We start from the raw sequence: 25,351 nt of genomic DNA, 5'->3' as shown, positions 1-25,351 counted from the left end.
TCTCCTGGTTTTGCCCTTCCTTCACAAGCCTTGCTTTCCAGAGCTCCTTTCTGACCCCTTCCCTACCCCTATTCCTGATCCCAACTCCCCAGAGAAGAGGATAATAGTATTCCACTTTCACTGGGGAAGAAGGGAGATTGTCTTGAAGCCATTTCTGGAGTTCTGCACACATATCTTTGTTTTCCCATGCAGAGGGTCTGCCTTTGCTTGTCAGGCCCAAAAAAGCAAGCGGGAGCGTGAACTGGGGTGCTGCTTGACTGCTTGGGTCCCTCCATCTGCTGGTTTCAATCCTTTCCTCCCACACCTCTAAAGCCTGAGATTGCTGTGCCTGCTGCTGCTCAGTTGTGGTTCTCCTATTCTCCTGGACCTCGCTGGTGGACTTGAAGGTGTGGTCAGAGAGGCAGGCAAGCAGCCTAGAAAAGCCCAGGCAGGGTTCCCCCCCCCCCCGTCCTCCCGTCCCCACTCCTGCCGTACCTTGACCAGTGAGCCTCTTTTTCACCAAGGAGGCTGCTTATGAGATGCATTAGTTTGGCCACAGATGGGGAAAGGTCATACGCACTCTGAAGTTCCCCACTTCAATGTGATTTCAGAAGTCATTGCCTGCCTCTCATGATCTGGTCAAAGGAGGGAATGGGAGGGCCTGACTTGACACAGATTGGGGGCCTCTGCTTAGCACTGCTGGCCACAGTTCCTTGAAGCCAGAGGTTCCTTTGGGCCGCTTCTGCCTCCTCTGCTTTTTCTCATGTCTTAGAACCTTTAATCTAGTACACTCACACGCACCAACACAAACCGGCTTTCAGGCTGCCTCCAATTGCAACACCAGCCAGCATGCAAGGTAATCCTGAACTGCTGACAGTGGAGCTCAAGAAGACCCTCTCTGGCTTAGCTGTCAGGGGCCATCTCCCAGCCATCGCAGAAGGAGAGAGAGAGATGACAGGGAGGAGGAAGAGGAGGCAGCAAGGGGAGGCTGCCACTATGATTCAGAGAAGCAGATTGGGGCAAGGAATCTGGAAAATGAGCAGGCCTAAACTGGCACTTCTATTTTCAGCAAGCAAGGTGTTCCTTTTCAGGAAAAGACAGAGGAGAGGAGCTATGTGCTTGGGGAATGGAAAATCAACGTGGGGGGGGGTGTTACATCTGCGTGTTCCTTGTGCAGTTCCCCCTCTTCTCCAGGGGAGGGGTCACAGTGGGCTGCCAAAGCAAAGGCACAGAAGCACTGAAGTGGTGAGGCAGCAGAAGGCTGTTCTAGCGAGTCCAGTTTCCAGGGGCTTGTGGTGCTGCCAGCCATATCCTGCCCTGGGAAGGGTTCCAGCTGACCCTGTTCTGCCTGCTGAGGGTGCTGTAGTCAGAGCTCTCAGGTGCCCATGTGTGCTCAGTTCTCCGAAGGGCACTCCCACAGAGCAAGATCGTTCCATCTTGCCCCAGCCTGTCTCGCCAAGCACTTGGCTCCAGCCTCACCACCAGCTGCATCCTTCAAACCAGAGTCCCCAACTGTTTCCAAGAGCAGCCTGAGGGACCCAGAGAACATTGGAAGGAGCCCTGCCTCACCGGTATCCTCGTGAACCAAGGGCAAGAAGGTGCAGTCGCCCCACCCTCACGATCTTGTTCCTCTTCCCCAGAAAGGGGTGCGGTTGCTGTCGTCTTCTTCTAAGGGGTCTGATTCTGCAAGGCAAGACAGGGAAAAAGGGGGGAATTCCTGAACAAGCCTAGAAACAGACTCCTGGGAGAAAATCCATCCTGGGCGCAGAGTAGCCAGCAAGCCTCTGTTCAGCCAGTGCCAGCTGAGGGTCAAAGGGGCTAAGCAAAATCCCAAGCTAATGGTAACCGTGCATAGACAGTATTGCTGTCTCAGGACTACAGTTTAAGTCTGCAGCGACCCCTTGTCACTGCCTGAATAGCTCACCTCTCCCAGGCCTCCGGAGGCCAGCCTTCCTTGGTTGTGCCCCAAGCGAAAACCAGGCAGCTGAGAGACTGCTGCCTTCTCCCTACATCCCCCTTTTCTGAGAGAGAGGAAGATGCCACCCCCACATCCCCCAGGGATGCATAATCGGAGTTGGAGGGGAATTTCCATCTCCTGGTCGTTTCTCTCCCTGATGGCTACATAGGGAAAGGAGGCTCCGTGCTTGGATGTCCCCTGGGAAAGGTGAGGTAAGGCTCAGTGCTTCTCCCAGAGAGCAGGTTGCAGGATGCCAAGTACAGACAGGCCTAAATCAAATCCTCGCCACATCAGGTGGGCAGCTCAATTAAGCCTGCCTCTGCCCCATCAAGTGTGTCAGGGCAGTGAGTGCAAATGTACCTCTTGCTCTAGCGTCTTTCCATGTCCATTTCCAACTTCTGCATCCCACCTGAATTCCCCTCTTTACATCCCTTCGAGCGAGCAAGGACCCTCTCACCTCCATTTGGCTGTAAATCCAACCAAGAAACTTGGTGACTTGGGAATAGACCCCTGGCTTGTTTCGCTGGCCACAGCCGGTTCCCCAGCTGGTGACCCCAGCCAAGTACCATCGATTACTGTCCTGACAAACCAGGGGGCCACCGCTGTCGCCCTAGGCAAAGAGAGACAGGTATTAGGGAGCTGAGAGTCACAATCCCCATCTGGCATTCCGGGGTTTGGTAATTTGTAACACTGGTAAGCCCAGAATTGTAGTTTCGTAGGAAAAGGGCTTAGTGGAGGGCACTTCCATGTCCTGCAAGGGGAATGCCTTCCATCTTTTATGAAGTGTGTTGGTGTGCCCTCAACAACGTTCCCTGGTGGTCAATCTAACTTTCCTGTGCCAAGAATCTTGTTTTCTCCTTAAAAAAAATGCCAAATATCTGTCCAGGCGAGGAAGCCCTTCTGGCAGTGAATTTGAGGGTCTGTCACAGCACAACATGCAGCTGCTGCCACCTTTGCAGGTGGCACCTTTGGATTAACCCATTTCTTTTTTAGCATGGATATTCCCATCAGCTTTTCTATCTGTAATTAGTGAAACCTCATTTAAATGAAGTCCGTATAGTTGCATAACACAATACCACTAACTCTTCAGAAATTATTTTCTGAAACAATATTGTGCTCTGTGAATGATAGAAAAGTTGGGTTTTTTCATGGTTTCATTTTAAGATTAGTACCTTAAAGTACAGTAATAGTTTGAATGCTATTCTGTCACATTTGTAGAATCACAGCATTAAAATCATTTAAAAGCTAATTTTAAATGAGTAAGATGTAGCACATTCAAATACTTTGATAGCAATGGTGATTCTGAATAGGAAAGAACCATCCCACTGGGGGGGAGGGGCGCAAGAGTACTGGGGGCCAGAAAAGCAACAGCTCTCCCGAGTTCGAAAGTCTGCTGCAAGCATGCAAGATGCCAAGGATGGTTGCCAGAAGGGAGGCCCCTCGTCTTCGTTCTTGGGGTGCCTCAGGAATGGCCCCCTCTGATTTTGTGAGCTCAGTTGGGCACAGCTGAGGAGGCTGCTTGCCCCTTGGGAGTTAGGCTCAGAATCAGCGCCTGTGGCTGCAGATTCAGGGAGCGAGAGGGCCAAAGCTCACAGTCATGCCACCAGGTAAAAAGGACCAGGCCGTGAAGATTGGAGTCCTCACGGGAGGAGGAAGCAGCTCCAACTGGGAACACTGAATAGAGAAGCATATCCTCCAGGCAGCATATCTCCTGCTTCCTTATCTCCTGTGTCCTGAGGCCATCCCTTCTGGCTCTTGCCTGTTCCTTGCCCAGGGATTGGACTTTGGGCTTGGGTTCTGGTTCTGCTTTCAAGGAACTCACATGGAGCCACAGACTGGATGAGCAGCTTCCTTTTTCTTGAGGACTTTTGTTACCGTCTTCCTCATAACCTTCCCTTATCTCTGTCTCGGCTGGTGTGGGAAAATTTACAAGTCCCTAAAATCTGCCAGGCTTGTAACCAGTTGCATCCATGTAAGATTGCATGGGAGAACCCTTCACTTTCTCTCCAGGCAAGAAAACCTTTTTACCTGGCAAGAGTCTTTGCCCCCTTGCAAAAACCCAGCACACATCATCCGGGGGGTCAAAAATCCCTCGTAGACATTACGACTGTTGCAGAGCTGATAGTCAATGATCTTCACTTCTGCTTCTCGCAGCCTGGGCGACGTATTCTCTGCAAGAGGCAAAAACTAGGCGATAAAAAGAGGGCCCTGGACTCCCCTCAGCCTCCCGTGCTGGAATCGAGTTTCGTCAAGGAATCTCCAATGGGAAAAGTACATTAGAGCTAAGGAGTCCCCAACCCACTCCTAAAGCCTGTTGGCAGGTGACTGCCTAGCCTAGAAGATGTCGGGGGGTGGGGGTGGGAGCTCACCTTTTCTGTGCCATAGTCTAGCAAGTGAGGTCCACTCGCCCATCTTACCTTCATTTTCACTGATTTTGCCAAAGCCCGTGATGAAGCAGGCCCTCCCAGGAAGAAACCTTTGGCCTGACATGGGAAGGCAAGCTGGGCGAACCTGAGCTGGAAAAGAGGGACAAGCAAGTAAGCCCTTCCTCCCTTGAGCAAAAGAAGAACGGGCCTACTAGCATCTGAGAAGAGCCACTCAGGAGGCATTGGAGAACTTCACCTGAGAGGGCCAAGGGCTGGGAGAGCTTCACCAGGGCAATGTCATAGTCATCGTGATCATCATTGTAATTAGCATGAATGATGACCTCAGAGACCAGGATCCCCTCCTTCGCCTGCTTGAGATCAGAGGTCCCAGCATATACCTTCCACTCATCCAGGATTTTCACGCTGTTTCTATAAAGAGTCCAAAGGCAAAAGGTTATGGGAGCCTCTGCCTTTGGCTCAGAGCACAGAAGTCCAGAAGGAGATTTCTCTGGGACGATGGCTGTGGGAATCAACCCTCATCCTCTACAAAGGGTTGTTTTGGAAAATCAGTCCAATTTAATTATTCAAATTGACACAGCAAATGGATCCAAAAGAAGACAGTGATGAGAATTAGACAGTTATGGGGGTGGGGTGGGGGTGGTCCTCATTTTTTTGCTGGGCCTCAAGAAATGCCAGGCAGAATAATGGACAAGGCATCAGGTGGGCAGTTCCCTTTGGGCGCCTCCTTCATCTTGTTGGGGAGCTTCCCTTCTACGGGCATCCCACTGCCCTCCCGAGTTAATCCAGAGGTCAGCCTTACATGAAGAAGCAGTGGGCTGCGGACAGCACCCACTGGGCATCAATGACAGTGCCACCGCAGATGTGAGCAGAGCCATATTGGAGGCTCACTTGCCAGGGCCATTTACTGGCAGATACTTCAGTGCCTCCCACAATGCGGCCGGATATCCGTTGCCCACAGTCTGCAGGGAGAAACATCCGAGAACCTCAGTTGGGGGAGCACAGAGAAGCCCTCCACACACACATGCACCACACCAACCCACCTGGAGACGCAGGCAAGGTCCCTTTTGATTAGCCAAGGCCTCATCCCAGCCCCCACATGATGTGCACATCCTGAGTTTTCACAGGTGGTTCTCTGACAGGCTCTGCTCCAGGATGTTTATAGCTTTTATTGCTTTTCAAAGTGTGAAGACAGTACAGTATTCTCTATTCACTGAAGGCAGGGGCACTCGGTGGCATGGCTTTGCGTGCTGCTTTGGTCTCTTGAGATAGGGGCTTACGAAAGAGTGCGGCTGAGCCTAGCCCGAGCAGGTGAGCCCTCATCCCTCCTCAACTATGGCGCAGAAATACAAAAGCCCTTCGGGGTCAGAGCCAGGCCCACCCACGTCCAACTTCCTCCGTCTCCTTACTTGTGCATCGGAGAGAGACATGCTTTCCAGAACGGCACCGGGAGCTATAGAGGAGATCAATAAACCAGAGGTTAAGGGAGAAACAGAGTCTGCAGCCAATGGGGTCTTTCACTCGCCCCAGTTGCTCTGCCTGCCTGTCCGGTGAGAAAGACCGGTCTTCTGGAGGGCCCAGCCAGAGGAAAGCAGAAGAGAGCAATGAGGGACAGGTGAGTCCCTTCACATTGACTTCCCACAGATGAAGCTGAGGACAAATAGCTCAAGCCCTCCATGAAGGAGATCTGGAGACATGCAGACCTGCCTGCACCAAGTGGTACCTGCAAGTCTGTTAGATGGTCAAGTGAGGGCAGAGGATGGGAGAAAACAGGAGATATTTGGGAGTGGAGAGAGTGCTACAAAGCCAAGTGCCAAATGACAGCAGAATTTGGCTCTTGGCAGAAAAGCACCTCTGGTACTGATCGTAAACAGGAGGATCAACTACCTTCCACCAAAGCATGACTATGAGCTTAACTAAGCACTAATTGTTACACTTGGTCTTGAGGCTCACGCTTTGTAAGGTGTGAATGTTCTAATTTTTCATTACTCTATTGATATACTGGGATCGTGTTCCTTAAAGAAAATTGATGTCTTTGGTAACAATAGGGCGTAGCAGATGGCTCTGGTCCCCTGAGCCAAGGGCATCCTCTCTGCATTGGCCTGAGCAGACTAAGCTGTCCTTGGCCAGGAAGCCCCCTGAGTCCACCTGCCCTGAATGGCGCTGATCTGCCAGCACGTGGTTGGAGTCACAATGGAGGAGGCTTCCTTCCAACCCACCACCTCACCCCGAGCAGCCCATTACCGGTTGAGACTCTGCTGAATGGTTTTCCGCATCTCGCCAGCCACAAGACTTTTCCCAGAAAACGCCAGAGGGACGTATTCTGTGTCGGAAGCACTAGGGAGACAGAAGAGTTGCAGCTAAAGGAGACCTGGGGAGGGCCGAGCAGCTATGGCGTAGCTCCCCAGCGCCTGGCAGGCCAGGCCACCATGGGGACAGGTGGGCCAGGAGTGGACAGTGATTAAAAACCCAACATTATCTATACTACAAAACATCCCTGGCACAGCATGCAGCCCCCCAAGACCCTCAGTTTAGGAACAGCCACATCTCTTTTCCTCACAACAAGTTCCCCCCTCCCCGATTTATCTGAAGTTGTGCAGTCCACAAACGGCTCCCGCCACCAGGGCACTCTGCACGAGAACAGGAGCAGAAAAGCACGCCAGAGGTTAAGAGAAGACATGGGGGCTTCTTCCTTCAGTGGACTCCCTCCCTCCCCACCTTGCCAGGAGGCCCAGAATTACTTAAAGAATCCAAGCTGCTGACAGGTCTTTCGGGAGAAGGCTTCGGTCCAGCCTTGGCTGCAGACAGGCAGCCACGCCCTCTCTGCTCCTGAGTAGTAGACATGGAGCAAGGACTGATTCCACCCAAAGCGCACTGCAGAACAAGTGGGAACAGAAAGAACCGGAATGGGCCTTCCTGGGAGGGAAGTAGCCTCCCAGCCCCTCGCCAGTCGTTCCGTCATCCAGCTCCCCAAAACCTTCTGGCCTCACCACAGTCCAGTTCATCGCTCCTCTGAGAACAGTCGGGAACCCCATCACACCGCACAGCATGGTCACTGCAGCTCTCCATTGGCTGCTTGTACACAATGCCTGTGCTGGGCCGCCAGAACAAAACTGGGAGTGGGACACAAGCAAGAACAATGAACAAATTGAGGCTCAGGTGAGTTTTTAGGTAGAGAAAACTCTACCTCTACCTCACTTCACATTGAGAAAGGGAACCCAGACTCCAGACCATCAAGCAGGAAACCATTGCAGATGCCCCCTCCCCCTCCACATAGAAAGTGGGAGAAATAAATAAGGGACGTTGAAATTCTTGTGTATCGCCTCAGTTTTCCTTCTCATAAAGACTATTGATTGCAGCTTCTCAGTCTTTGGATTAATTGTGTCCTGTCTAGACTGCAAGGAGGAATGCCTGGCACTTGCAACTGCACCTCTTCAGCACTGGCACTGCCAGCTGAACAAGTTCCCAATTCTTAGGGTTATTAGGCAGCAGGGGGCAGATTTGTTCCCTCCAGAGACTCTTGTAGAGAATTGGAAGCAGCATTTGTGCCAGAGATCATGCCTCGGCATTGTGATGTGAGGAATCACCACAGACTCTAGGGGGAAAGTTTTAAAGGAGATCTATGTTAGTCCAGGGTAGCCAAAAACCAGAAGGAGTCTGGTAGCATCGTTTCTGACCACAAATCTTTATCCATGTATCTAATGATGTTAGCTGCAGCTCGTGAAAGTTTGCCTTTAAGTAAAATATGACAATGCAAAGGATACTAGCAGAGTATTCCCCCCCCCCCCCCCCGATTCTGGGGAAAGTGCTCTGTGGCCCAGAAATTGTGGTCCTCTATAGTTTGTTCATTTCTCATCTGTTCAAAGTTGCCTATGCTATTAAAACCAGCTGGCCCCAGCAGTTGAGAAGGAACGAGTCCCTTTTTGGGAGAGGGGGCGGTTTAGAAATCCAAGAAATAAATAAATAAATAAAGGAAGGACACGGAAGTCCTTTCCCTGTTGCAGCAAACTTGCCAAGAGGATAACTGCTTCTCTTTCTCACCTCCTTCCCCTTTCTCCCCCCTTCTGTGCATTTGCCAGGAATCAGATGCTGGTGTCCCAAATGATCAAAGTCCAACCCTAGGCACATTCACGAAATATCTCACACCTCAAGGAGCAGAGGGAGCCAGACATCTGGCACAGAGGGGGTCACAGCATTGGTTGCCATTTCCAAAGCACGTAAGGAATCATTTCAATTTATTTTGCATTGGCCAGTTCCGGACACTATACTTCTGAGCAGCTTTGGAGAAGCAAAATACTCTGGACATAGTATACTTGGATTTCAGTAAAGCATTTGACAAAATAGACCATGACCTACTTCTTGGTAAACTAGAGAAATGTGGGATAGACCCCATCACCACCAGATGAATTTGTAACTAGCTGACAAACCATACTCAATATGTGGTCCTTAATAGTAATACATCTACAAAGAGGGAAGTAAGGAGTGGGGTACCCCAAGGTTCTGTTTTAGGCCCAGTACTCTTCCAAATCTTCATAAACGACTTAGATGAGGAATAGAAGGGGGATTCATCAAATTTGCAGATGACACTAAGCTGGCAGAAATAGCCAACACCCCAGATGATAGGCTCAGGATCCAAATGGATCCTGACAGACTTGAACACTGGGCCCTATCTAACAAAATGAAATGCAATGTAGAGAAAAGAAAAATAACATTTTACACTTAGGAATGAAAAACCAAATATACAAATACAAATTAGGTGAAACCTGGCTATACCATTTCAGGCAAGTGACTGTCCAGTCTTTTCTTAAAAGCCTCCAGAGATGGAGCACCCACAATTTCTGAAGGCAAGCCATTCCACTGGTTAATCGTTCTCATTGTCAGGAAATTCATCCTTAGTTCTGGGTTACTTCTCTCCTTGATTAGTTTCCACCCATTGTATAAACAGAAGAAGAGGAGGAGGAGAGGGGGACAGAGTTCTGGCATAAAGCTGATTTCCTTCCATCTCCTTCTCTTTCTGTATATGGATTACAAAGGCAACAATAAAGAATGGAAGGGAAATGTTTCTAGCATGTCCTAGGAGCAATTTGGGTCCCCAGCAAACTTCCATGAAGTAGGAATAACAATGGAACCAGGTCTTAACCAGGTTTTCTCCTGGAGGCTCTGCACAATCACCACTTGGCAATGTGGGACACATTTACACCAGCTCAAATGCATTTCTCTGTATCAGAATAGGCTCTTTCCTTGTTCAGACATTACTGCTGGTGTCCTTATAGGAGGACAATCCGTGAATCTCTGAGAAGGAGAAAAAGCTGGACCTCTCCCTGCTCAGAAAGTCTCTGCTCAGGGTTTGACCCACAAAAAGAGGGGAGCCCTCCTCCTTCACAGCCTGAGGAAGAGATTTAGAGATGATGCCTAAAATGGAGACAGAGCAGCTTTTGAACAAACATGGGAGGAAGGAGAGGATGACACCAAAAAGACAATGTAATCCTGGGGATGAGATTGACCCTCCCTCCTAGGATTCAGCCATGTTTCCTGTCCTGCAATAGGCAAGAGAAAAGTGAGGGGGTCTGCAGTTGTCCCTCACCCCTATCAGAGCAGGGGGTGCTTGGTCTGAGGCAGAGCACTGCAGTTCCACAAAGGAAGAGCCACTGGCCACGGCCACTCATCCCAGGTTGCAAATATTACTCCTTCCTTCATGGAACCTGATCTCACCAGAAATGGAAACTCTGCTGATGACTCCTGTGGTCACCAAAGAGACCGGGCTCTTTGAGCTGAGCCTCCCCTCAGATATCAGCAGAGAAGTTCTGTGTAGGTGGAAAGAACCAGGAAGTAATTCCTGCACACCATAAGTTGCAAGCAAACAAAGCAAGAGGGCAGGACAAGAAGTAATGGGTGGAAGATCATTACAGTTCCAACCTAGAACTAAGGAGAAATTTCCTGACAGTGAGAACAATTAACCAGTGGAACGGCTTCCCTCCTGGAGCTGTGGGTGCTCCATCACTGGAGGTTTTAAAGAAGAAATTGGACAGCCATTTGTCTAGAACGGTATAGGGTCTTCTGCTATAGGCAGGGGTTTGGACTAGAACAGCGGTCACCAACTTGTGGTCTGTGCACCACTGGTGGCCTATGAGAAAGATTTGGTGGTCTGCAGAAAAATTATTTGCATTTTTTACATTGTACTAAATCAGGGGTCCTCAAACTACACCCCCCTGGGACAGATACATGCATTGTATTGCTGGAGAGAGTCTCCCCCTTCAGGGTCCTTTTGTGTGGGGGTCATAAATTCTGATTTGGGGTCTGCTTCGGCCTCCTGGTAGGGGGGTTTGGGCAAAGGCTGGAGGGAAACGCCGCTGGTGGCGAAGAGCTGGACATCGTTCCAGTGGGACTGCATCATGGCCTGGAACTGTCTGACCCTCTCAGCCCGCTGAGCCTCCAGGAGCCGGTACCTGGCCTTGCACTCCCGCAGGTCTTCCCTCTGCTTGGAAAGCCTATGCTCGTAGTCCTCCTTCTGCTGAGCCTCCTTCTTGGTCAAATCCAATTTGAATTGAGCCAGCAGTTTTGCCAATTCTTTCTCCTGGTGGCTGCTTAGCTCCAGCAACTGCTTCCTGTTGAAGCCCTAAGAAGCCCTGGAGGGGAGGGGAGGAGTGACTGGGAGGGGAGGGGTGAGTAGAGGCTGTCAAGTTGTCCCTCGATGTGAGTGACATCGAGTTGGCCACGCCCACACAGTCACATGACCACCTAGCTGCCACCCCCACCCCACCTAGGCAGATCGTATTAGTGGTCCGTGGGATTTAAAATTATTAATTTAGTGGTCCCTGAGGTCCGAAGGTTTGGTGACCTCCGGACAAGAAGACCTCCAAGGTCCCTCCCAACTTTTTATGCTAATCTAAGAGAAAAGAGAAGGACTCACAGAGCAGGATGAGGGCAACCATCAGCACAATGAGGACCAGAAGGCAGACGATGAGGGCCACCCTCTTTGGGCCCATTCCCCAGAACACCTTGCCAGCGGGGCTGGAGGAAGCTGCGGGTAGGGAAAGGAGGACAGTTGTGGGACAAGCTGAGGTCTCTACACAGGAGAAGTCAGAGGCTGAGGGGTGGGAGGCTGAGCAGCAGGAGCTTTCTCTTCTGGGAATCTCCAGCTGGAGATGGGAACTGAGGGAGATGGGAAGCAGGCAAGAGTGAGGCTTAACTGCAGGCTGAATTCATCCTTTCCTTCATCCTTTCCCTCCATAGCCAGAGGCCTGGATTGCTGAAGCTGCCGTCTTGCACAACAGAGCAGAGACAAGGGGTTTTGGAGCTATAAGGAAGAGCCAGCTGCCTGCTTCCCAGATGGCTGCTTCTGTTTTTTTCAGACAGGGCTACCTTTCCCAGTCTTCCCTATTTAGGGGTCTTCCCTATTGCAAGAGGTTGGACTAGACTACCCCCAGTGTAATCTCGCCATCATTATATGCAAACAACCCCCCCCCCTCATTAGGAGGTTCCCACAGATTCTTACCACTTGGACTTGCTCCAGCTCTGCAGGGCGGGGAGCCCAGTCTGGTTTCTGTAGCATTAGGTCTGAGGGTGGCATCTTGAATGGTCTCACCTGATGAGGCTCCCTGAGAGGCAGCAGGTGGGAAGGCATAGAGGATGGGGCTCAGGACCTCCGGACAAGGCAGTGGACCTTCCTGTGGGCAAAGACCACCAACGTTGGAAAAGAGGTCCAAGGATCAAAGTCTGGATGCATCAGAACAGGAGTGAGGGTCCTAAGCCCCCTCTTCCCCCCCACCCCCAGCAAGGTTCCCGTTCACAGCCAACGACTCTTTCGACCAGAGGCCAAGAGAATGCCCTCTCTTGAGCTGCTTCTGGACTTTGTCAAAGGCGTGCTCCTTTGTAGAAGCCCAGTTTCTAGATGCCCACCTGAATTAGGACACTGGCAAGGCAAGGCGGGGCGGGGCGAAGCGAGTCAGTTCCCTCTGGTTGTTTCCGCTCTGAAAGGGGCGAGTCCTGACCTCCTTAGGAGGAGCAACGTGCAGTGTGTGTGTGCTGTTGTGCCTGCTGAAGCTGATCCAGTAGGGGAGTCTCCCTCCGGGAATCTCCTGACCAGCCAGTCCAGGTCCCTGGTTGGACGCCTGGCTGACTTCAGCTATCCAAAGGACTCAGGGCTGGGAAGTGTGGCTCTCGGGCTCCAGTCATCATCCTGCCCTGGTTGCTTGCAGGGCAGTAGCCACTGCCTCCCGCCCCACCCGGAATGCTGCTGGGCCCTGACCTCACTTCTGAGGATCAGATTCCCAGCTTCTGATTCACTTGAAACCTTATGATTAGTAGCAAATTCGTGCGTTGCCCATCTTGTAGTTACAGGAAATTCAGAGCAGCTTGTAGTATGATAATATATACAAATATCAAGCATTTCTGAATATAAGAACATATAAAAAATACTAAAAAAAATTAAAAACTTAAAAAACATGGATTTGGAGCAAAGAGGTGAGGTGCCTTCTCTGTTAGCCCACCAACCCTCTCCAGCCAACAGCTGCTTCTTCAGGACTCAATGTCAATCAGCACATCACAGTTTTAAGGCCTTTCCTGAAGGCTAAGAGAAAGGATCTTGTGGCAAGATGTTCCAAAGGGCAGGAGCCATGGCAGAACAGGCTCTCCTCCTGGATCCAAGCAGCTGAAATTCCTTGGCTGATGGGATCCATAGGAGGCCTCTCCTGCCAGCACACCAAAGGGCGGGCCAATCCCTTTGGGGAAAGACGGCTCCACAGCAGGGGTGGGTTACTTCCGGCATTACTCCCGGTTCGGTGCGCACACAATTTTGCTCCCTTCTCACACCAGGGCCAAAGAGGAGTCTGGAGCCCTCCAGGTAGACATGTCAGCTTGTCGGCAGAGGCTGGACAATGCAGATTTCAGCCATGCCGATTCCTTCCGGTCAGACGCTCAGGGGGAAGGGTGTGGAGAGACCTTTGTCCCAGAGCCCTCTGGCAAATGCGCCCACCTCAGTCAAGTGCTCCCCTTCCAAGGTTTGCCAGATACTCCACTTGCCAGAGGTGCGGCCTGCACCAGCCTCCCTGAAGCCATGGACAAAAGCCAGCTGCTTAGGTAAGCATCCTTCAGTTCTGCTTGCTGGCCTCACACGGCTCTTTCCTAAAGGGCAGAACCCACTGAACCTAGAGGGGGAGTGGCATTCAGTCCCACCCATCCCACCCACCCCCCTTCAGTCTCTCCACAATGGATTTATTTCTTATGTATCTGGAATTTATTTCCCGGGTTATTTTTAATCATAAATTAAGTCAAGTCATATAATCCACTAGGATTAAATCAGATTGTGATGCCAACCAAAAAGCAACCGAAGCATAATGCAGGTTACGGTTTTTTTTTGTGTTTTTTTTGTTTTCTTTTCTTTTTATTGGATTTATATGCCGCCCTTCTCCCAAAGGACTCAGGGCGGCGTACAACATTAAAAAAACACATATTACAAAAGTTTTTAAAAAGTAGATAGAGTATCCAACAAACCCAAGAATATGAACAATAACATTTTAAAAATAGGATTAACAATTAAATCAAGCATTTATTTTATTTTATTTTGTTCAGGCCAGGCCGGCTTGCTGGAAAAGCCAACTTTTAGGGTGCGTCGGAAGGACCGGAGGTCAGGGATAATGCGAAGCTCCGGGGGCAGCTCATTCCAGAGGGAAGGTGCTCCCACAGAGAACGCTCTCCCCCTGGGGGTCGCTAGCTGACACTGTCTGGCCGACGGCACCCTAAAGAGGCCAACTCTGTGGGATTGCACTGGACGGTGGGAGGCTACCGGTGGCAGTAGGTGGTCTCGCAGGTACCCTGGGCCTAAGCCATGGAGCACTTTAAAGGTCATAATTAGTACCTTGAATTGTACCAGGAAAACAACCGGAAACCAGCGCAGGCCGCCTAAAAGGGGTGTAACATGGGAGCACCTAGGTACCCCCATGATAACCCGCGTGGCCGCATTCTGGACCAGCTGAAGCCTCCGGGTGCTCTTCAAGGGCAGCCCCATGTAGAGAGCGTTGCAGTAGTCCAGGCGAGAAGTTCATCAGGCAGTGGTTCCTAGGTCCAAGGCTCCAGCGTTTCGGCCCATGTGCCCGTGTGCCTATTCCCACTTTACGTCCTGGACTGGAAGCACCAATTCTCAGAAAGTGTGCCAGTAGAAGAGATGGGAAAGACCATCACTCACCCACGCCCCATCCATCTGGAGAAGGCAAATCGCGCACATACCGAACCGGCATCAGCGCTAACAGAACCCCACCCCTGCTTGGTAGGTAGAGAATAGATGGGGGCGGGGCCAGTCAGGGGTGGTATTTACCGCTTCTTCAAACTACTCAAAATTTCCACTATCGGGTCTCCAGAACTGGTCAGAACTTGCTGAATTCCACCTCTGAAGCAGGAGTAATACTTCATGTGATTTTGATTCTATGCATCGGTTTATTCAACTAAGGATTATATTAGTTTTTTTGACTTCTGCCACACATTTCTGTCTGATGTTTAAGTGATTTTCCACTAGGAGAACAAAATCCCTCTCACAGTTACTGTTTTTGAGCCAGGTTTCACCTGTACTTGTGCCTTTGGTTGTTCCTGCATAAGTATAAAACTTTGCTTTTCTCCACCTTAAATTTCATTTTGTTGGGTAGGGCCCATTGTTCAAGTCTGTCAAGATCTTTTTGGATCCTGAGCTTGTCTTCTGGGGTGCTGGCTACCCCTGCCAGCGTATTCCTGCCAGTTTAGATACATGAAAATGAAAGGGGCTGCAGAAAGAAAGAAGCAGCCATCCCAGAATCACAGAACAGAAAGACCACCTACAATCTGTTCTCGCGCCCCCTTCCCCCTCCCCCCCTGATGCTGGTGAGAGCACTGGGCAAAGAAGAGGCTCAGGCAGATTTGCTGAAGCAGACTGAGGATGCATGATTTATGGAGGAAGTATCCCCCCACAGACACACACACTCTCAGCAGCCTTACAGAATAGAAAGCCATCCAGTCGTAGGACTGCTGGAGACCTCAGTCCACTCCTTCTTCCTTTCCGGGGCTCATTTCTACCAATTCCAGGAAGATGTCTACTGACCACACCCCATCACTCCAGTGATCAGCAGGTTCTCCCCTCCCTCCCTGAGCTGACTTACCAGGTGCGGGGGCTTTTCCATGGCCTCTTCCCACCAGGAGCCCTGGCGGATCACTGCAACCTTTCAAGGTCCATGGCCCTCTTCAAGCGTACATATGAGCTTCAGAAGATTGCCAGCATCCAACCCACAATGTAGCTCTGGGACAACTGCGCTGAGTGGGAAGCTTACCTGTCTCACCTGCCTGGCACCCTCCCTCCTAGCTGTGTGTGGCAACCTCCAGAGCCAGGTAGGGAAGAAACTGGCCTGACCTGAAAGATTACTCTGCACAGCCCAGCCTTTCTGTCAGGTTTCTGAGAGCAACTGGCTTCAGGTCTCCTGATGGGGACCCTCCCTGGACCAGGGAAATTGGGTTTTCTTCCTGGCTGCTCAATGGACTCTCACACGGGAGTCTTGCCAAACGTGCCTCCATTCCGAAACTCCCTGGGCATGGCCCTGGTCTCCCCAAGCAAGGAGGCAGTATCAGGGCAGCCACACCCAAGGGAGGACATCCAAAGAGAATACCTGACTCAGGAGAACAGGAAGGATGAGATGGGAAAAAACAACCCATTCTACTTCCCACCAGATTGCATGCTACTAAAAGAGGTAGGCAGGAGAGCGTTTCTGGAATCCTGGACTGGTGGAAGAAGCGTGGGAGGCCACTTTCAAAGGCATCTTCTCAGGGTAATGGTGATTAAATAGCTGACCAGCTGCTGAATTGTTATAATACTGTAACAAAGATGCAATGGCAGCAATGAGTCAGAAGAGTTATTTGACTGCTACCAGTTTAAGAGGCTGTAACATAGAGAGTCCCTCTGAGGGCATATCTATGTGTGTGTGTGTGTGTGTGTGTGTGTGTGTGCGTGCGCGCGCTCTTTTGTGCTATAGTTGATGATTGATTGCCTGACTTGCCTAGTATGTATATGTATATATTCCTTGTAGATAAACCACTATTTGAAAGACAAATCTCTGTTTACTGTATTTTGCTCCTGGGTTGTCTCAAAATAGTCACACTGTGTGCACACTGACATATCTGATCACCATCTACCCTTTTTTCACACATTTCTAGTAAAAGAGAGTCTGCTACTTCCTGAAGAAGCCTCTCCCCAGTTGCTTTTGCTGTCAAGATTCTCTTTTCCTGCTGTTTCTTGTCAATTAAACCCATCATTTCTTGCCTTGGTTTTTTGAATAAATCTACCCAATCTTCCACATCGCAATCTTTTGGATTCTTGAAGATAACTATAATGTATCCCATAATATTTTATTCTACAGGTTAAAGATTCCCAGCTTCTCCAACTCTTCCTCTCCAAAGACCTGTGGTTGGAGAAACAACAGTTGGCTGCAACTCATGGGAAGAAGCTCTGGTTGAATCAAATTGTGAACGTCCACTAAGAGGGATGCAGTCATCAAGGAGGCACATGCAATCCTAGGTGGCATCAACATAAGTTCTTTGTCAAAAATCAAAAGCAGCTATTCCTTCTTTCCCCTCCTTGTCAGTCAGACTGCAGCGAGAATATAACATCCAATTCTGGGTGCCAATTTTAGGAAAGACAACTGCAATATGTCCAGAGGACAGCAACTGAGGTGATTAGAGACCTAGAAGGAAAAAATACTTATTTCATTTTCCATAACTTCCTCACCCTTCATCAAAATGTCCAAGCAGCTTATTAAAAAAAAACCAAAGCAAATTCAAATAGGCACATTACAAACAAGTAAAAGCTGCTGCAAACAGGACAGTCTCCAAGGGCAGCACTAAGACAAAACATCTTACCACAATGGAAGAAACCAGGCCAAATGGAAGGGTCTCCGTTTGCCTGGAAGCCAATGACCTTAAGAAGGATCATCAGACTGGCTTGAGTCAGGTGGATTTCTGGGCAAGTCTGCTGATGAGCATGCATTCCTTCCCTCCCCCCCCCCCCCCCGCATCAGCAAATGGCCAAGGAACTGAAGCGTCATTGAGGACTAGGTGCAGTTAGCAGGAAGAGTCAACGCTGCTGTTGACTGGGAAGCTCTGAGGGGGTGGAAGCTGTGAAGATATGCAGATCCAAACTTTTGGGTTGCCTTTGAAAATTGGAACCATAGTTTTATGGTCTAAAATCAGGAGGAGTCTGGAAGCAATAAAGAAACCAATGATATTTGGCTACCAAAAGTAACCTGGTTCTCCTCCTCCTGGCTCCAGTCAGTATAAACTGGTGCTTCTCATTCCAAAGCCTCACATGCACAGATCTGCATTGAACAGCCTGAAGAACAGAGGCATTTCCCACTCCCGCTCCTCTTTCACCAACTCTGAAAAAGCAGGCGTGAACCTGAGGCCTTTAAGGAACTGAGAATGAAACTGCCATTGGCCGAGGGGGCGGAAACAGCTCCAGATGTGGTGACTATTTCTCAGGGGGGAACCACTTGTCTGGAACATGAACAAAATTGGGAAGTGGGTTGAACAAATTCCTCAGAGCAGAACGATTACAACATTTGGGGGTTTTCTGTTTCTGTTTCTTTCTTAAAATGGAAACATGAGATACATTTATAAAATCATTCTCACTCCAAAGAAAATTGTGGCAGACTTTAATCTCTTTCTTATAATATCATAATTTAGTGAGGTTGAATGGTGAGAAATTCAGGGAAGATTAAGGAAGTTATTTTTGCATCCAGCACAATTAACTAAGGAATGTACACTTCCTAACAGTTACCAACAGGAGCGGCGACAGAGGGGAATAAGCCAATGCACTAAGGGGGGGGGGGGATTGACTTAAATGACCACTATTTGTTTCATTGGATTAATTGGAAGAAACTAAACAAGGACAGTCCAGGTTAATACTCAGATGGGAGACCATCAGAGAATCCCTGGACCAAACGTCAGGCTGGGAAGTGAGGAAACGTCCCAAAGGGAGACAGTGGCAAACCCCTTCTGCATGATTGTCAAGGACACCACACAAACATGTTGTGCTGACCAGAAATTAGTCTGACACAGGGCACCCAGTTGGGAGGGCTATTAGAAAAGGCATTCGAAAGCTCCAGCTGGAAAGAGGCTGGACATTGAGTCTCCCCCTGTGGCTGCAGATGCCTCCCTCCTTCCTCCTCCTCCTCCTCAACTGCCCTGCACATGTGGAGGCTTCTGGGCCAGGAGAAGTATGGCACTTGTCCAATGGAAGGTGGCCAGGTGGAGCCAGCCTCCAACCAGAGACACAGACTTTCCCTGCAAGGGGGCCACGGAAGATGAGAAGCTCACCTGGCTGGTGAGTCCACATTGCCACACCTCTTAGATGGCCACCAGCATGACTTGGCCATCGTGATGAGCCCAGGAAGAACCACAGGCTCTGTGGGAGGGCCTTTCCATGGTGCTTCCCTGGAGGGCTTTTTTGGGGGGGCTAGGAGGCTAGTACCAGGTTCACAGCACCCTTGCTCCCCCTTGGTGAAAGGAGCTTGGCTTTGGCTTTAGCTTCGAGGTGGGCCTTGCCCAGGGGGTGCCAGTTTATCCAAAGGAGAGGCTGCTTTCAAGCCCTTCTCTGTGCACCGGAAAGTCCGGCTGGGGAAAATCGGCCAGTCAGAGGTGTCTGACCCCAGGGAGATGAAAACGAAAGGAGCAGCATCTATTCTAATAATAATAAATAATAATAATAAAATTTATTTCTAAGCCACACCCTCTCCCGAAGGACTCGGGGCGGCGTACAACAAAACACATAGGAACAATACGAAAAATACACAAACAACTAAACGAATACATATACATAGAGGAGGAAGGAAGATGAGTAAAAACAGTTAAAACACAATTTAAAATCCCCTAATAAAATTCCCAAAGTCGCAGAATTAAAAAACCCGTCAGGAGCAGTGTGAACGAACTATGATTGAGCCAGGCCAGCTACTTGAAATAGGTGGGTCTTGAGCTTAATCCGGAAGGAGCGGAGGTCAGAGGTAGTCCTAATATCCGGGGGAAGGTCATTCCACAGGGCTGGGCCTGCAACAGAGAAGGCTCTACTCCTAGACCTCGCCCCCCCGACATTGTCTGGTGGACGGCACCTGGAGGAGTCCCTCTCTGTGCGAGCGAATTGGTCGCAGGGATGTATGGGGCAGGATACGATCCCGCAAGTAGCTAGGTCCTGAGCCTAAAGCCCTTCCTGATGTTGCTCTCTTTATTTCCCCCTCCTCAAAGGTTTAGTTTTACAAAATGAGAAGGACAGAATGTTAAGTTGAGCAACTCTTAAATCCTGCTTACAGCTAATCAATTCCAGAGGATGGGAAAGGCGGTTTCCCTGGACGCACTTTTATTCAGTCTCGCGTTCCAGCGCCTGCTCGCGTCTTTTGACCACAGAAACAGCCCCAAATGAGTGTTGTGGGGTGGTAAATTGCCCAAGTGGTGGAAATCAGAAACGGCCTCGGAGTGGAGAACCCAACAGTTCCCCCAAAAGGCTTTGGGAGGCAGCAGTCCCCACAGGGGGGAGGACAACCCAAGGCGGAGAGCCATGTAAAGTCAGGATGGGAGCTTGGAAACCAAACATCTCTAATGCTGCTTCTTCCTCCTCTTTTCCCCACAACAGCAACCATCTGAGGTGGGTGGGCTGAGGGAGAGGGACTGGCCTGAGGTCACCCAGCTGACTTTCATGCTCAAGAAAGACTAAAATTCACCGGCACCCGGTTACTCTCCCAGTGCCTTAACCACTAGACCAAACTGACTCTCATCTCCCTCCAGTTAAGACAGGGGCCGTCCAGAGTTGAAGAAGGGTCCCAGTTCAGAAGCAGAAGGTGAGCAGCCAGGCGGGGTGGGGGTGGGGGGGTCGCGGTGGGCAAGCCGGTAGCCAAGAGCTCTTGGCATCTCTTGATGCTCCTTCCCCAACGCACAATTGTCCATCATTGCGCTCCTTCTCCGGCAAAACCGGCGGGTCCCGCGGCAGAGAGGAGGCGCGGGCGGGGCTTTCCCCCAAAGAGGGCAGCGGGGAATGCCCAGAGGAAGTGAGAGTAGAGCCAGTTGCTCCAGCTCACGGCAGCCGACGCTCTTCTTTCAGTCGCCCTCTGGCAAACGCCTCGGATGGCCGAGATGGGGGTGTCGGCGCTGCTGCTGCTGCTGCTGCTGCTGCTGCTGCCGTTCGCCTCCTGCCTTGCGGGCCACGGTGAGTGAAGAACCAAGCGCGGCGACTGCCAAGCGGCCGGCCGGCCGGCCGGAGCGGGAGGGGGAGGGACGCCAATGGCCTCCTAACCGCCCGGGCGCTGCCTGTGTCCTCAGGAGGAGAGCGGATTCTCGCCGCGCCCACGGACGCCCACTTCCGGGCCCGGCTCTTCCATCACCTGCTTCGCTGGAAACCGGGCCCTAAAACGGCCGCCGGGGTCCTGTACGAGGTGCAGTATCGGAGGTAAGGGCAGGGCGAGGCAGGCGGGGGAGAGAGGCGGCTCGGCTCGGGGCGTGTCTTCCGTATCAGAAGAGCGTTTGGCTTCACTTCCCGCCGTCCGCAGGCTCGGCAAAGACAGCTGGAGGGCCGTAGCCAATTGTACCCGGATCGCGCTCACCTCCTGTGATCTCACCTGCGAAACTCAGCAGCCCGCGTTTCACTACTTGGCCCGGGTGCGCGCCGTAGCCGGGAACAGCTCCTCCGCCTGGATCAGGACGCGCCGATTTACTCCCAGCGAAGGTAGCGCAAGAGGCCGAAGAGCCTCTCCTTCGGGGAACAGGCAGGGCCCGAGAGCCACGGGCTTTTCCTGGGTGGGGGGGGGATGCCGGTCCCAGGAGGCGAGACTGGGAGGGGCTCAGGGCGACCCTTTGGGGTGGCAGCTTCCTCCAGGTTCCCTTCCAGCTTCCTCTCACCCGGTGGTGAAATTCAATTTTTTTACTACCTTTTTACTGGCTCGGTGGGCGTGGCTTGGTGGGCGTGGCAGGGGAAGGATACTGCAAAATCCCCATTCCCTCCCCACTTTGGGGCCAGGCAGAGGTGCCATTTGCTGGTTCTCTGAACTACTCAAAATTTCCGGTTCTCCAGAACCTGTCAGAACTTGCTGGATTTCACCTCTGCTCTCCCCTCCCCTCCTTCTCCCCAGCAACTCTATGGCTCTCCAAGGTGAGCCTCTCCAGGAGCAGCAACCAGCTCCATGTCTCTCTGCAGCTTCCCACCAGCTGCTGGGCCAACCTCTCTTATGAAGGCAGCTATGAGGCATGGGGGGAATATCTTGCACGAGTCCGAAGAGTGTCCGACAACCAGGAGGTGAGCCTCAGTCCATCTCCAGTGCCCAAGTGAGCAGTGGGGCTGACTGGGGGAGTTGGAATGGCAGCTGCTGAAGCACCAGCAGAAGCCCCTTCAGAGCTCAAGGGTGCCATGGGCTGGGACAACAAGCGGCATAAGCTTGGTAGGGAGGAAGGCTTATCTGGCCTGACGAGGGTCTGCCCATTCCCCTCCACAGCTCCTGCAGGCCCACAGCAGTCTGGAATTTGACCTGCCCCTGCTGCTGTGGGGGGAGGAGTACTGCATCAGCGTAAAGCCTCGTGTGATCTCCAGGCCAAACCCTGCTAACTGGACAGAGGAGCAGTGTGTCTCCATACCCCCCCTAGAAGGTGAGCACCAGCCTTCTCTCTCTACCTCTGGCTCACTCCCTGCACCCAAGGAAGTCAGAGCCTGTGGCAAAACCCTTCACTTCTCCCCCTCCCTCCCTCCCTCCCTCTCCCCACCCTCACACACCCACAAACAGTGAAGCTTATCTTAGAGGCAGCCCTCTGCTGGCCCATCTAAGTCATTGGTCTTACCATACTACTTTCTTTAAAAGTCTGGAGGTCCCTGAGCAGCTTTGAGATAAAATTGGGTATTTCTAGACTAGAAACGGGTCAAGTGGGGAGAAGGCTCTCTTGGTCTCAGCCCAAGACTAACAGGGAGAGTGGCCTTTATCTAGCTCCTCAGTGTTAGGATCTTCCTAGTTCTTTTACTGTCCTACATATGACAAACATTCTTGGTGTCCGTGTTTTTTTCTGGATCAAACTGTTGGCTTGTTTCCTACACAACGGCTGGTACATTTGGTGGCCAGAGTAAGAGGGCACAGTTTGCCCAGCACTGCCTATCTTGGATGAATGGCCTACCCTGATGAATCAATCACGTGTGGGGACATTCCTTTGCAGAGTACACTGTCCTTACCCCGAGTTTGGCCCTCCTGACTCTTCTAAGCCTTGGGATTCTGGGTGCAGGGCTGGGCTTGGCCTCTGCCTACAAGAAGAAGCCCACACGGATGCCTTCAGTCCTGGTAAGGGCCCCTCCCCAAAATAACCACCGCTTCCCAAAACTAGATGGCCTTCAGAAAGTCAATAGGAAAGTTCTCTGATGCTGGCCAAATCCCAGCTCCCCAAAAACTCTCAAAGAAGGAATTGTGTCCATTGTCCAAAGGGTGAGAGCCCCCTGTTTCCAGGGTATTTTGCCCTCCCCAACAATGGCTTAGTTAAACTGCTAACTTTCTTTAAACTTAGAAGCCGTTTGTTGAAAAACCTTCCTCACCTGAAGCTAAGAGAGGATGATCAATCCACAGCTACAGGGGAAGGATCTGAATCCCCAGACGGCTCCAAGGTCCCTTCCAGCTCTATTCAGATTGATTGATTGAGCCATTGTCCATGCTGATTATTCTTTCCCTTGGAAAGAATTGTTGTCTGGGGGTGGAGGGGGGGGAGAATCTTCTTTCTGGGAAGAACCTCCTGAATTGCGTGAGATTCCTGGAAGAGCTGGAGTGACCACTAGCTGGGGCTGCCTGGAGACTCTGCCAGTTGACTCTCCCCCTTCTTTTCTTTTGCATACCAGAAATCACCCCTTGGGCACAGCTTCTGCTGGGGACTGATGGAGGAAAGTGAAATCTGCATCCAACACATGGAGACCGAGTCTATCCAGCAGCTGTTCTTCCTGGGTCCACAGGATCATGCACACCTGGAGAGGAGAGGGAGCCGTTGCACTGGAGCGGTGCTTCCAGAGAAGAACTGCCAGCAGGAAGAGGAGGGAAGAGGGCTGAAGGAAGGCAGTGGCTGCAGTGCAGACAGTGGCATTTGCCTGCAGGAAATCTCTGGCAGCCTGGACAATCTGCATTTCACCTTGGACATTGGTCAAGAGACTGGCATGCAGAAAGATGCAGGAAGCTCTGAGATAAAAGGGCAGCTACTCCCAGGTGAAGGATCACCACCCAAGGATGTGACTGAGGCCCATTTTTCTGGGTACAAGCAACAGTCAGGGGCTCCTTTGGATCCTGAGGATTGCCTGAGGCCTCCCTCCAGCATGGATGGGGAGGTGCTTCCCCTGACTACTGGCTATTTGAAGCAGACTTTCCTCGGAGCCCCCCCTGGCTTGCAGGGGGTTGCTCTCCCAAAGGACTTCCTGCATCGCGTGGGTCAGGAGAAAGAGCAGTTTCCAAGCAGCTTGTCCCCGGATGTCTTCGGACCGTAGGAGTTGCTCTGGAAGTCAGCTGAGAGGTTGGGCTTCTCCAGACAAGAGCCTCCCTTGTAAGTTCCCCTCCATCGACAGCTGGTCTGGGATCCCGTTCTCAGAGCTTTCCTTCTCAAGGCTAGATATAAGAGGTTTGCCTCCTCTCCAGGATCCACAGAGGCAGAACCCTGCAGAGAACTGAGAATCCCTCTTGAGAACTTGAGAAGAGAAGAGGGACCCCAGATGCAAAGCTCCTGATTGCCTCATTGCATTTTCTCTTCTTTTCATTGGACGTAGCTCAAATGTCCTCCGTTGAAAATGGCACTCTCCCTAAGATCGGTCTGTGAGGCTGGAGGAGAAACTGGGAGTTCCAAAGGCAGAAACGAAAGCAAATACACTGAGGTAGTCCTCGCTTAATGAGCAGAGTTGGGACCAGCAACTCAATCACTAAGTGATCTAGTAATTAAAGGAGGCATCCTGTGACCGCAGCCTGTATTTTTCCTGCCAGCTTCTCCGTTGGCTCTGCTTGCATTAAGCTGGCTAGGAAGCTCACACGTTGGTCATGGGACCGTGGGACCCTGTGATAATGGTAACTGCCCACTGGATGCAAAGCGCCCGAATCTCAAGACATGTCTATGAGGATACTGCAAGAGACGTAAATGTGAGGACTGGCCATAAGGTTACTTTTTTAGCACTGTCATAGCTTTGAACAGTTGGTAAATAGGGCAGTTGTTAAGCAAGGGCCACCTGTGGTACAGCTCACTCTCCCTTTTCTTCTGAAAAGGAAAGGAAGACAAAAAGGGCCTTGCACACGAGAAAGAGCATGAGGGAACGCGCACAAGTCTGGAGAAGGCTGTACTACGAAAGGGGAGAGTGGAGGCCTCAAGTAGAAAAAAGACCTGCATTTCTGGATCCTCCGCAGCAGTTGGTAAACGTGCGCCTTGGTACCATCCAAAGGGCCCAGAGCTGTAACCCGGAATGGACTCCATCCATTTCTCTCTGTGGGCTCCCTTCCTCCAGCCCTGTTTTGCTTTTCCAAAAATCTGCAGGAGCTGCCCATTCGCTGACTTTCTGGAAGGAGAAGCCATGCGGTGACCATGCTGCTGGCCTGCAAAGTTCCATGCCCAGCCATTCCTAAATAGGAGGGGCATGGTGCTGGAGGTCTATCTGGAGTCATCCTCTAAGAAGGAACTGAAGCAGTGATAAAGAGCCAGACCTCAGGCACCCGGATCTCAGGGAGGGCCCTGGGATGAGGAGGTGGGGATAGAGAATCTGCCCTTGCCTGGGAATGGTGCTGGGCAACAGAAGGGGTCTTCGGCAACTCACAGGACAAGTGTCTGCTCAACACAACTGCACCTTAAGTCTTGCCTTCCCCCGCCCCTCGAAGACTCCTCCTCCCAGGCCAAGCTTCCTAAAGAGGGCACCCCAGACCATCTTTTATTTTATTTTATTTATTGTATTTATTTATTGTATTTATTTAATTTAATTTAAAGAATTTATATGGTCACCAACTCTGACAATGTGAAAAGCTTACAAGAAACCACTAAAATAAAAATATCAAACTGT

The 25,351-nt window shown here is 51.1% G+C and overlaps 2 protein-coding genes across 4 annotated transcripts; one reads left to right on the top strand and one right to left on the bottom strand.

Moving 5' to 3' along the window:
- Positions 1–710: 710 nt before the first annotated feature.
- On the bottom strand, positions 711–21,352 carry LOC309395907 (transmembrane protease serine 13-like). Its single transcript, XM_081960567.1, has 14 exons — positions 20,931–21,352; positions 15,444–17,015; positions 11,816–11,987; positions 11,231–11,341; positions 7,311–7,433; positions 7,062–7,194; positions 6,565–6,657; positions 5,730–5,773; positions 5,123–5,282; positions 4,559–4,731; positions 4,354–4,452; positions 3,965–4,107; positions 2,394–2,546; positions 711–1,662 (listed from the first exon to the last, which is right to left on the bottom strand). Exons 2-14 carry the CDS (start codon positions 15,462–15,464, stop codon positions 1,648–1,650), a joined length of 1,440 nt encoding a protein of 479 aa, XP_081816693.1. The 5' UTR covers positions 15,465–17,015; positions 20,931–21,352; the 3' UTR covers positions 711–1,647.
- Positions 19,045–25,351, top strand: IL10RA (interleukin 10 receptor subunit alpha). 3 transcript variants are annotated; one of them, XM_081960565.1, is made up of 7 exons: positions 19,045–20,521; positions 20,635–20,761; positions 20,862–21,037; positions 21,441–21,604; positions 21,801–21,951; positions 22,507–22,628; positions 23,174–25,351. In XM_081960565.1, the coding sequence occupies exons 1-7, from the start codon at positions 20,440–20,442 to the stop codon at positions 23,804–23,806; spliced, it is 1,455 nt and encodes a 484-aa protein (XP_081816691.1). In that variant the 5' UTR covers positions 19,045–20,439; the 3' UTR covers positions 23,807–25,351. The 3 variants fall into 3 exon arrangements, with proteins under 3 accessions (XP_081816691.1, XP_081816690.1, XP_081816692.1); XM_081960564.1 differs by having other exon boundaries at positions 20,635–21,037; XM_081960566.1 differs by lacking the exons at positions 21,441–21,604; positions 21,801–21,951 and having other exon boundaries at positions 20,635–21,037.

The sequence above is a fragment of the Natrix helvetica genome, assembly GCF_964273705.1.
Source record: "Natrix helvetica genome assembly, chromosome: 8".
NCBI lineage: Eukaryota > Metazoa > Chordata > Lepidosauria > Squamata > Natricidae > Natrix > Natrix helvetica.
This window is presented reverse-complemented; position numbering and strand designations above follow the sequence as displayed.

Excerpts from the sequence above, each read along its gene's own strand:
- LOC309395907 (XM_081960567.1), bottom strand. The coding sequence starts at position 15,464 with ATGGAAAAGCCCCCGCACCTG. Across the intron at positions 6,658-7,061 it reads CAGCAGCTTGGATTCTTTAA|TGCTTCCGACACAGAATACG; the intron begins GTAATTCTGGGC and ends CTGTCTCCCTAG. Across the intron at positions 4,453-4,558 it reads CCAGCCCTTGGCCCTCTCAG|CTCAGGTTCGCCCAGCTTGC; the intron begins GTGAAGTTCTCC and ends CCTCTTTTCCAG.
- IL10RA (XM_081960564.1), top strand. The coding sequence starts at position 20,351 with ATGCCCAGAGGAAGTGAGAGTAGAGCCAGTTGCTCCAGCTCACGGCAG. Across the intron at positions 21,952-22,506 it reads CTCCATACCCCCCCTAGAAG|AGTACACTGTCCTTACCCCG; the intron begins GTGAGCACCAGC and ends ATTCCTTTGCAG. Across the intron at positions 22,629-23,173 it reads CACGGATGCCTTCAGTCCTG|AAATCACCCCTTGGGCACAG; the intron begins GTAAGGGCCCCT and ends TTTGCATACCAG.